The 12,270-nt window shown below is 33.2% G+C and overlaps 1 protein-coding gene across 8 annotated transcripts in view; it reads left to right on the forward strand.

Annotated features, from left to right (window-relative positions):
- WDFY3 (WD repeat and FYVE domain containing 3) overlaps positions 1–12,270 on the forward strand; it is a 247,316-nt gene that overhangs the window by 123,998 nt on the left and 111,048 nt on the right. For all 8 annotated transcript variants that reach the window (XM_074323991.1, XM_019731293.2, XM_019731299.2 and 5 more), the window contains 3 exons: positions 5,077–5,544; positions 6,526–6,627; positions 8,831–9,024. In XM_074323991.1, the coding sequence (XP_074180092.1) occupies positions 5,077–5,544; positions 6,526–6,627; positions 8,831–9,024 (764 nt within the window). The remainder of the gene's footprint in view (positions 1–5,076; positions 5,545–6,525; positions 6,628–8,830; positions 9,025–12,270) is intronic.

Consider the following 12,270-nt stretch of genomic DNA (forward strand, 5'->3'; position numbering starts at 1 on the left):
TATGTAGTTTTTGTTTTGGCTCCTTTCACTTTCAAGACTCATCTATGTTATTGCATGTATCTAAAGTTGGTTCCTGTTTAATATTGGATTGTATTTCATTGTTTGGCCATCCTGCAATTTACTTATCCATTCACCAGTTGATGGTATAATTGAACTATCATGAGTAAATCTATGAACAGTCATATAAAACAAGTCTTTGTGTGGACATATAATTTCATTTGTTTGGGGTAAATTCCAAGTAGTAGAATTGCTGGGTCATATGATAAATATATGTTGAACTTTATGAGAAATTGCCAAGCTGCCTTCTAAAGCAGCTGTTCAATTTTCCATTCCCTTGGTGCATATGAGAGTTTGTTTTACATCCGCAGCTACACTTGGTAGTGTTATTCTTTTTAATTTTAGGTGTGCTAGTGAGTGTGTAGTAGTATCTAATTGTGTTTTTTAATTTGCATTTTTCAAAATGATTTTGAGCGTCTTTTCATGTACTTATTTGCCGTCTGATCTCTACTTTGATTCAGATCTCTGTGCCCATTGTATGTTCTCCTAGTCTTGACTTGCTTTTTCTTAGCAGCATCTTGTGAAGAACAGAAGTTAATTTTGATGAAGTCCAATTTATCATTGTTAAAATATTTTGTGGGTTTCGCCTCAGATGAAATCTTATTTAAGCTAAATTCGCTAAATCTTGTGTTTTCTTCTAGGAGTTTCATATTTTTATGCTTACATTATGTCTATAAGACATTTAAAGTTTATTTTTATATATGGTAGGAACTAAGTTGTTTTTTTTTTCCAATATGGATATCCAAGTGTGCCAGGTTCCTTTGTTGAAAAGATCACATATGACCATATATCGGGAACCCTTTTCAGCTCTGCTCTGTTGGTTAATGTGTCTCTCCTTACGCCAATATTACATGGTCTTGATTACTGTATCTTAAAGTAAGTCTTGAAATAGAGTCATTAAGTTGTCCAATTTTATTCTTTCTTTGCAAAATTATTTTGGCTATTCTAGGTCCTTTTAACTTCTGTATAAATTTGATAATCATCATGTCAATTATTACAAACAAAAAAAGCCTGCTGAGATGTTGATTGGGAGTACATTGAAACTATAGATCAGTTTGCAGAGAATTGACATCTTAATAGTATTGAATCCTCCAATCCATGAATATATAGCTTTTCCTTTATTTGGATCTTAATATTTTCTCTCAGCAGTGTTTTATGGTGTACATTGTACAGGACTTTCAATTCTGTTGTTAAATTTATCCTTAAATAGTTTTATTCTTTTTGATATTGTTGTGAATGAAATTGTTTTCTTAATTTCATTTTTAATTGCTTGTTGCTAGTTTATAGAAATGCAGTTGATTTTTTAAATATTATCACTTTTTACATGTGACTATTAAATTTGATGATTAGTTTTAGTGGACTTTTTCTTTTGTACATTCTTATTAATCTAGTTTTGGATAAGAGATGATGGACTGTGGTATAGGAAGGGAGACTCGGACAGCCAGCTGTGATGGTGTCATGTGTAGCACTGCCAGTGATAGTCCTTTACACGTTGTCACTCTTTGGATTGGACTGTTTATAAGTTGGGGCTGTGTATGTTATGATATACTTGGTACTATTTATCTTACTTTTTGTCAATTATTTGTTCAGGGTACGCTGGGAAATATTTTGATTTCACTGGTTCACTTTCATCATCTATGCATATTCCTGTTACCAAAGAATGTTTACCAATTCATAATTACATTTAAAAGAGGAAACATGAATGAATATATTTATACTTACCTTGCGCTATACATAGATATAATTTACCTACCTTATTTTTAGTGCTGATTTTAGATCAAGTAAAACAGTATAGAAATATAAAATTTAAAAGAAAAAGTAAACTGAGTTATTAATGAAGCTGGTAAACGTACCTGTTTCTGTATGTGAAAGCTTGAAAATTACTTGTGTCTATATTGTATAGCAAGAGCTTTTATAAAACTTTATGCCCTTACCAGCAGAGAGATTTTTCTAAAGAAGGAAATTAGTAAGAAATATTCCTGCTGTTTAATAATAACTCCATGGTGGTTTTTTATCTATTCAGAAACATCACTGCAGGATTTTGCTTCATAATTCATAGCTCTCCATAGCTTCCCAATTTGATCCCTAAACAGAGCAGGTGTTTTTAATATTTTTTAAGAGAATGTGTCTCTTCATAAGAAAAGATAATACCTGTCTTTCTCAGAACTCTTCTGTGACTTCACCTTGACAAAGGTGTTTTCTCGTAACACGTTAATTCTGGCACCACCAAAATAAGAGGATAACATTTTTTTTTTTTTCTTTTGTGTATTTTTGTTCAAGCTAGTAACTGAAGGGCCTTGCAGTCTTCATCATGGGCTTACTTAGAAGAGCTCTTGATCCACTTTGTGCTGGACGCACAGCTGGCCTGCCGGCGTGTTGATCGTTTAGCCAGGCTCCATTCTCGCTGGTCATTCACAAGTGTAATTCATTCATTGTTTTCTGTTTCTTATACTTCCTAAACATTTATTGATTTCCTTCCTTCTTTACCAGCCCTCCTGCCACAGACCTTAGTGGAGGCTCTGTAGATCACTCACATGAATTACCATAGATGTCTTTCTAACTGTATACCCTTCTATTCACGTCTCCTCTTTAGATCTGTCCTCTGTCATGTTGCATAACTCTGGCGATTTAGAATCTAAAAAATATTCAGTGTCTGTTTACTGAATGAATGCTTGCATTTCCTTATTTAGACGTTTATTCTTAATTCTTTTTACCTAATGCCTATGTCATTCCGGCTCTTTTTACAGCACGCAACTTTTATGTTTTTATTAGATTCTGAAAATAGGAGAGCTCTATTTTTTGTTGTCTGTGTGGCTATCCTTCTAAACCTTATGTTAATGTATTTCTTTTGTTTCTGCTTGTATAGACTTGAGAGTGATGAAATGGTAATTGTCATCTTTTAAAATGATTTCCTCACTTTACCTTTATTTCTTTTGGTTATTTGTGTACCCAACAGATTGAAGGCAGTTAATGCAAAATTTGTAACTTAGGACACATCTGTTTAGTTAAAATATTAGAGCATTTATGTGTCAATATTTAAGGGATATTCCTGTCTCATGTAGATAGAGCAGTCTTTTAATTATCTTTTAGGTTTAATTATTATTCTCCTTTCCCAATTAAATATTGTAGGAATTTAATAGCTATGAAAGTCCTCAGTGTAACTACTCCTGATAACTTCAGCCTTCAAAGTATATTTCAAATTTGTGTGCCACTTAGTTTGGTATTAATATTCAGCCATTCTTTAGATACTTTTTTCTTGATAGAAAGCCAAATTTTCAGATTTTATTTGGTTCCATTGTACATAAAACCTAATAAATTTGGAAATGATATTACAAATGGAAAATCACTTTTTCTGGATTAGTGACAGGAAATGATTGAGTTTTACATGTAGTATAAGACTGATTGGTTACTGACTTTGTTAAAACTTTCTGCTTTTGAAGCTGGTCATGGAGACAAGTTAGAGTCTCTTATAGTGTCCTTGGTCATTTACTTTGATCACCCCATTTTAACTAGGTGCTGATGGCCCCTACATGAATTGGATAGCGAGTAGGGTTAAGGATGAATCAGAGCAGATTCATTATTATATCTGAAAAGAAATTAGTAAGAGCCAGATGTTCTGCTGACCACTGTATTTCTAGTGTTATCTTTGTATGCAAAGAATACCAAATTTTATATTTGTCATTTAATGGTGTATATATGTACAAAGTATGTTCATTTCAGCTGTTTGTAGTGGACAGTTCCTGTGGTTGGTTATTAATATGCCTTATCTTTTGTCAGTGACATCACTTGAAATCAAATAATGAAGATGAAACTTTGGAAAATCCAAATTTTCCCATATTATCCTAAACTCAACTCTTTCTGTTTTCTTGATATTGTCACTTAGCTGAAAGATGCAATATATTGGTTAAAGTTATTCTTTAACCTTATTTGTCAACATTTTTTATTACCTGCAGGTAATAAAAAGGGGAGATACCCTCAAAAAGAACAAGCATACTGTTTATAATGACCTGGAAGTAAAGATAAATCTTTGGTATTTGCCACACATGAAATAAATGTATATGTTATAAAGAAAGAGAAAATGGAAATCATACATAAACATTTGTTTTTTTAATCTTTGCACTTTTCACATAATGTTTAAGCCAGGATTTTTCAGCAGTCTTTCTAACCTATTTTATATTTTTCCTAGTTCTGTGTTTATCCTCTTTCTAAATTCCAGCTTATTCTATAACGCTCTATGTTAATTTTTTTGGTCACTCCTGCTCTAATATTGTGAACCTGGGGACAATTTTTCGAGTCAAACACTTGTTTTCATGTGCCTGAAATATTTTCTGTGTTAATTTCTTTATAATTATTGTCATTAATTTACCTTACACAAGCTATGTATCCAGATTTTTGTTTTTTTCCGATTGACGTGTTTGAAAATATAGCTAGTAGCTGGCCATAAACTGCTTTAACTAATGTATATGTAAAGAGACTGCACTTTTGGCTTAAAAACAAAATAAACTTACAAATTAAAATTTATGAAAGTTCCAGTGCTGTAATTACAAAGGGAAAACTGGAAATTAGAGAATTTTTCCCCTCCTTTTTTTCTGCTGCCATTCTGGCTGCTCTGTTAACTTCTTCAATCTGAAAGTGTTTTCAGATTGAGAGGTACCTGTCCTACAAGTCAAGGTCAATCTTGCAGATAATAAAAAGTGACAACTCTTCACATTTTCAAACTCTGAAGCCTGGACCTCTGTAATATGCTTTATTCTTTCTAAAATAGTCTAGTGTTTCAGCATGTGCTATTCTTGAATCGGCATATTCTCAATGATGTATTAAAAGTTTAACCAGTGTTGTTATTTACTTTTAATTAAGTAACTGAAACTGATAAAGAAAAATAAGACCTTTGAGAAAAAAGCTGTATTTTTAGTAAATAGTCAATAAATGTTACAATTCATGATCTGTTTAAATAGACTAGTTTGCCATGACTAAAATATCACATAGCACCTACTTTTGTGTTCTTGTTTTCTGTTTTAGGTCACAGTGTGAGAAACGTCCAGGCCTTTGCAGTTCTTCAGAATGCGTTTCTAAAAGCAAAAACCAACTTCCTTACCCAAATCATCCTTGATGCCATCACAAATATTTACATGGCTGACAATGCCAATTACTTCATCCTAGAATCACAGCACACACTGTCACAGTTTGCAGAAAAGATTTCCAAACTCCCAGAAGTACAAAACAAATACTTTGAGATGTTGGAGTTTGTTGTTTTTAGCCTAAATTATATCCCTTGTAAAGAACTTATTAGTGTTAGCATCCTCTTAAAATCTAGCTCTTCTTACCACTGTAGCATTATTGCAATGAAAACACTTCTTAAGTTTACACGACATGACTTCATATTTAAAGATGTGTTCAGGGAGGTGGGTCTTCTGGAGGTCATGGTAAACCTTTTGCACAAATATGCTGCCCTCTTGAAGGATCCAACTCAGGCACTAAATGAACAAGGTAAAGCATTTTCATAATTTTATCTTTATTTGACAAAAGATTTCGGGCAGGGTGTTTTGTTCATGTCTTGCTTTCATTTGGTTACAGATTTGAATGACTTGCTAATACGCATTATTGTGACATCCTTATGGATATTTCCCATAGTTAGCTTGTTCATTCAACTTGTATTTGGAAGGAGTTGGTGGGGCCTAGAAATATGTCATTGTGATGGAAGACACTTTAACATAAAAACCGAGGGAAATATATGATCCACATGACTAGTCTCTACCACTTTCTGTTTCTAGAGGTAATGAAAACTTCTAGAAACAATTGGTATACTTAGGTGCCTCAAAATGTTTTTATTAATTATACAGAGCAAATAAATATATCTCGTTAATGATGTTATATATACACACATGTATTATTATTACTTTAAATTTTGTATTTTTCATCTTTTCTGATAAATCTGATAAAAGTGTGGTAGTATCTGACATTTAGTTAAGTATTTAATTGTGTTGAATGAATTAATCTAAGTTGTTACATTGGTGCAAAAGTAATTGCGGTTTAACAGGTTAAAAATAATTGCAAAAACCGCAATTATTTTTGCACCAATCTAATAAATAGATAGAACTGTTCATAAACTTTTCTTTCTCTTTAGTGCATTAAAATGTAGCATTCTCCTGTTGAACTTCTTAGTTAGGAAAACCCCCGTGAGAAGAAACCCCCATTTAACTTTGATTGGCATTTTCCTTTTTAATACTTGTTAGACAAGTGTGACTTTCTAGCCTCACCAAAATAAAATCTGTCAACATGGATGTCGACCTGTTTTTGGTAGCTGGAGGACATGCACATCGTTTTTAAAGGTTATATTGTATCAGTTGTATTAGTGATTGAACGTGGATATTAAAGAAGTATTTTTTAAATTATTAAAACAATTTTTCTTGAATCAAAAAAAATAAGCTTACAACTTTTGTGATTTGGATCTTCGATCCTTTTTCCTAGGGGACTCAAGAAATAATAGTTCAGTTGAAGACCAAAAACACCTGGCTTTGTTGGTTATGGAGACTTTGACAGTGCTTCTTCAAGGATCAAACACAAATGCAGGTAATTAGAAAAGCTACGAGCAAATGCTTTCAGAGGATATTACCTCTGGTTATGTCTTCACTTGCATCTGAAATGCTCCTATCGCTTTGAGAAAACACTTGATTCAGTGATGATACTATCATATCTCTAGAAATGCAATACTTTTAACCTTTATAAGTATATTAATAACAATATGTAACATTATTTCAAAATATGTCTTTATATTTTATTCCATTTTATAGTGTACCTTGTATTTAAAGTATTGTTCTATTTTTGTATTTACGTAATACAGACTTTTTGTCGAATAACTTTGCTTATTTAAATATTTTCCAAAATGTTTACTTTATATGGTGGTTTTCTCAATTTCTTAGTATTTCAAATTAGAGTGTTACAACCTTAGGAAAATGTTGAAAAATAATTCTCTAATAAAACCTCCCTCTCCAGGTAAATTGGGTTTATTAAATCTTTTACTTTATCTGTGGTCTCAACTTCTCTTCAGTTGGTTTCTACCTGTCATTAATGGACAATCCAGCTGTATTTGTGAAATATCACTCTTGCTTTTTAAAAAGATTACTTGAAATTTAGCCAACATCAGAAACCCCTCAGGCAAAAATATCAGTACATTTTGAGAGGAGTAAGTGATAGGGAGGTGAGTTCAGATGAGTAGGCTGTGCCCAGATGTGGAGATTTTAGGCCGTGCCAAGGAACTTGAATTTTATTTAAGTGTTATGGGAAGCCATGAAGGAATGGATGAATGATGATCAAACTAGCAAACATGCAAATGCATGCCTGTTTGCCTGAATGAAGAACTCAGTATTCTACGTTTTTAAAATATATATATTTTTAAAATAATGATAAAATAAAATATATTGTGTGTTCCAGGCAAAATGCTAGGTGTTAGAGATGCAAAGATAAGATAATTCTTGCCCAGAAGGAATTACAATTTGACAGAGAAAGTTGTAAATACTTGATTGAGGAAGTTGTAAATGCGTAACTATATAAGTAATTATTTAAATGCAATTTGGGCAAATGCCAAGACAAAGTTGAATGAATTTAGTAGGTAATTCAAACAGTAAGTATACTGGGTACGACAGTAACGGGTCGTCCATGGTATAATGCATAATCTCCTGGTTATCTCATGGGCACTGACTGGCAACCAGGAAGTAAGTAAATATGTCATTCCATATGCTAAATCTCAGCACGTCAGTTATGCTCCAAGATCGTATAATTCTTAAAAAGTTAGTAAATAGAAAGTCACTGAATGAAGAGGACAGTGGCCACTACAGCAAAGTACACTGACATTTATTCTCTCAGGAAGTATTTATTGAAACAAACCAGAAGGAAATCTAAGTTTAATGGGGGACCAAACGTATAACCAAATAATACAAAGACCGATCATCAACTATTATAATAAATGGCATATACAAGGTACTGTTAAAGCATAAAGGATAGAATGATTACTTTGGAGGAAATACTAAGTAGCGATTTTGATCACTTGGTCCATTTTTTTATACTCAAAGATGGTTTTGATGTGAGAACATTATGACTCATGGGCAGGAGCACAGGCTACAGAACTGGGCTATCTAAGCATAAATCCTATTCTGTGGCTTGCTAGCTTTGTGATTTTGGCCGCATTACTCAACTTCTGTATGTCTCATCTATACAGTAGGGGATGAGGATTAAATAAATTGGAGCAGTGCGATGACTTTTTGTTTGTGTGCTCTATGTCACTAAAAATAAAAAGTGGGTGCCTTGTAATTTTTCTCACTGTAAAATAATTTTATTCCATTCCTTTCTCGCTACTATTTTGGAAGCCTTGTTTATTTTAAATCTCATTTGTTTGGGGTATTGTTCATCTGAAAGCCTTTTATATAAATTATTTTCAAGTATCATCCAGTTTAAAGCCTTTACGTAAAAACATTGGGTCTCTTTGGTCTCTACCTATGAAATTTCTGTTTGTTGAAGATTTGGAGAATTTGGACATGGTGAACATATCACAGCTTTGATCTTGCATTAGGGAAATCTAGAAAAATTTGCATGTGCCTTTGCTGACCTTCCACATTGTAATTTTGTATTGTAATTTAAAGGGTGAAATAGCTGGGTAGGTTTCACTTGCATTCTCTTGAGTAACTGTTCCTACAAAAAGATCACATTTTAATTCATCTTACTTGTGTCAGAACATTTTAAGTCAGCCCATGTTGTTCTTTTTTCTCCCTTCTTCAAGGAATATTCCGAGAATTTGGAGGTGCAAGATGTGCACATAATATAGTGAAGTACCCTCAATGCCGGCAGCATGCCCTGATGATTATCCAGCAGCTTGTGCTCTCGCCAAATGGGGACGATGACATGGGCACTCTCCTGGGGTTAATGCATTCAGCCCCACCAACAGAATTGCAGTTGAAGACTGACATTTTAAGGGTAAGTTCGATAAGGCTGTTTTTATTCCTCTTTTACTACTGAAATCTGTGGTTATTTTTAAGTGACTTAAAACTATTATGAACTATTCTTGTAATTTTTCTTCAAGTCTAAAATGATGTCAAAATAATAATAGAAGAAAAGCCAGTGTGTTTAACCTGGCCTCAAGGCCCTCAGGACACCGTCTCCTTCCTCTCTGACTTCCTCTCCCAGTTCTCATCACTCCATTCCTGCCACAGACATCATAGGAATAATAGCTGCTTTCCAGAATCATGTATTTCTTTTAACTTTTGCTTTATTCAATTGCTTTCTCATCAGTAATGAGGTTTGCATTTTTTTCTTTGTGTTATTGTATATTTCATCATGTTTTGGTGTAGTATATGACAATTTTGAGTATGCATTCTATTTTAAAAGCAAGATTAATCTGACCGCAATTTATCTCCAAGACCAGAAGGAAATCTACATGCATGTCAATATTGGGGAACATTTGTACATTTGAAGGGATAGTTGGGAAAAAACAAGTGCCTTCAAATGATGTTAAGGTTGCCAACTTTTTAACATACATTTTCCTCCTTTCTTTGTACCTTTTTAATTGGATTTGTAAAATATTGATAGATAAAGCCAACAAGAGTTAACTAGCTGGCCTGTAATTTTAAGGCAGTGTTGTTCTTTCTGGTAAGTGGTAATAACTGACTCTCAGACTGGAGGAGGGCAGGGGCTCCTAAAGTGCTGTATTTACTGATTTCCATGGTGTAAATACTCCCACTGTGATCTATTTCAGGCATCTAGTGTGTTACTGAATGTGGATTGGGAAGAGATGTACAACAGCACCCTGTTATGTAGTATCTGAAGAGCACAGATAATAGGAAAATATAAGAAACGACTAGGAAGCGATGAATTTTGAATATTTACTACTTTTGTTTTTAAAATAATTTATTTTGTTGTAAACTTATAGTACTTAAATTGTAGTTATGGCTGTGTTTTAACAACTGGCATGCAAAATTCCAAAAATATAACAGTTGGCTTTCAGGAGCCAGCATGAGCTGGCTCCCGCATTCCACGGCTGTGAGGGCATGAAGTCGTGTTGGGAGACAAGAAGGAATGGGGGATCCTAATTTCAGTTTCCATTTTTGCTGCATTCAGAACTGCTTCTCAGTGTCTCTATTCAACTGGCACAACCACAGAGCTTTGTAATTTAATTTGTAATTATCTGTGCACAAACCCCACATTCCATGATCTATGGTATTTTATAATTCTGCTGATGCACCAATTTTAATTGTATGCCTTATATTTATGCAGATGTAGGTAATATAGCTAATAATTTTACCTAATGAACTTAGTTAGTATCTACATCTGATTTTAATTTGGTGTTTGCTACTTATCATTAGTTATTGATTTAAGCAGGATATTAAATTGTTCATGGCATTTGAAAACTTTCAAATACTGAGATTATGCTGTGATAATGTAAGAGTGCCAGTACTGAGGTGGTAGGAAGTAGACTAGAAGTACATAATATAGAGCACTGGTTTTCTAATCCCTATCATAATTCTAACCAGCGATATGATTTTATACCTATTACTTTAGTTCCAAACTCACCCTTCCTCATATATAAAATAATACTTGGTTTCCCCCAATGTGTTTTTGAAGATGGTGATGGTTATGGTGATGGGTTTTATGCCAGGGACTTGCTAAGGGTTTTACGTGTATTTTCTGTGAAGTAAGTTATTATTATTGTCTCGATTTTACATAAGAGGAAACTCTGGCACAGAAAGGTTAAGGAACTGACCATGGTAAAATGCTGGCGTCAGAATTTCAACCCAAGCATCACTGACTCCAGCCCTTCCATTTAGTTTGCAGGCGAGGTTGTAAGATATTTTTATTTAAATATTAAGTCTTATATCAGTATGAGCTGACCTTGCAAGAATAAGTACAGCTTATTAAATTTAACAGTATATGGAAACTGTATTATTACCAGATCTTGTTCAAATGGAAGTTTATTGGTTGCAGAGTAATGAAAGGAATACATTGGTTTTTAAATTTTATTTACATATACAAATTGCATATTCCCTTTTAAAATAATTAGTATGTACAATGAAATCTTCATAATTTCTGAAGCCGTATATTTCAAAACTATACTAATATAAATATTAGTATATTAATATAAGTATTAATACATAGCCTTTCCCTTCTTCAAATACCATCAGAAATGTGTGAGATATATTAATCAAATGGTCTTTTCATATGTAATTATTATAAATTGTGCCTGAAGTGGTGTTAGGTACCATGGTGTTCTAGTTGCTGAAATGGGGGAAATGAGCCCGTGTATCTGCAAACAGATTTCATATTGCTGTTTGTCATGGTTAAGTGCTTGAGTAGGGCAATTAGAGTGCCTGGGTTTAAATCCTACCTTTGCCATTGTGTAAGCTGTCCAATCTTTGCAAGGTATTTTATCACGCTGGGCCTCAATTCCTCATCTATAAAGTGGGGATAATAATAATACTAACACATAGGATTATTGAGAGAATTAAATAAGCTAATTCATAAAACCACTTAAAGAAATGCGTAGTACATAGTGAATGCCCCATGAAAGGTAATTTATAAAGTATTAAGTAATTTTATAACAAAGTAAGTTAGAGGTATGACAGTTCAGCAAATAACTGATAAAAGATTGTTTTTTTCTTAACGCTTACAGCTGTTCTTAGAAAGAGCGTGCTTTAGGCCCTCGGGCTCCAATTCACTTTGCAAGAAAGAATGTCTGACAAGCTCTGTAAATTGACTCCTCTTTTGAAAGCATCAGTATTTGGTGAATTTAAATGAACTGAAATACTTCAGGTTTTGGCTGCCCTGACCGTATGTCTGATCCTTTATAGAATAAATCAGTTAGTATAAACACACAGTTGTAAGGTTTCGTTATTGTGTAAAAGTATACTAGATTATGTATTTTACTTATGTAATAAAATTACTTTGTAAAAATTACTGAATTCATTGATGTCATTATCCATCAAAGACTTAGGAAAAGCTTTTCAACCAGGATTTGGATATAGCCTTGTTCTACCAAAAGGAATATGTGATAGTGTTTCCTAAAATTATCTTCTGCCTTTAATACAGCATTTTCGATTAGCAAAATATTTTATATGCTTCACAGGACTATTGGGCAGATGACAAAAACATTTCAGATGTTCACAGAGTGGTGTTGTACCCCTTGGACATTCATATACAGTGGGTTTTTTCCTTTTTAAATTTGAATTG

The sequence above is a fragment of the Rhinolophus sinicus genome, linkage group LG02, assembly GCF_036562045.2.
Source record: "Rhinolophus sinicus isolate RSC01 linkage group LG02, ASM3656204v1, whole genome shotgun sequence".
Classification (NCBI taxonomy): Eukaryota; Metazoa; Chordata; class Mammalia; order Chiroptera; family Rhinolophidae; genus Rhinolophus; species Rhinolophus sinicus.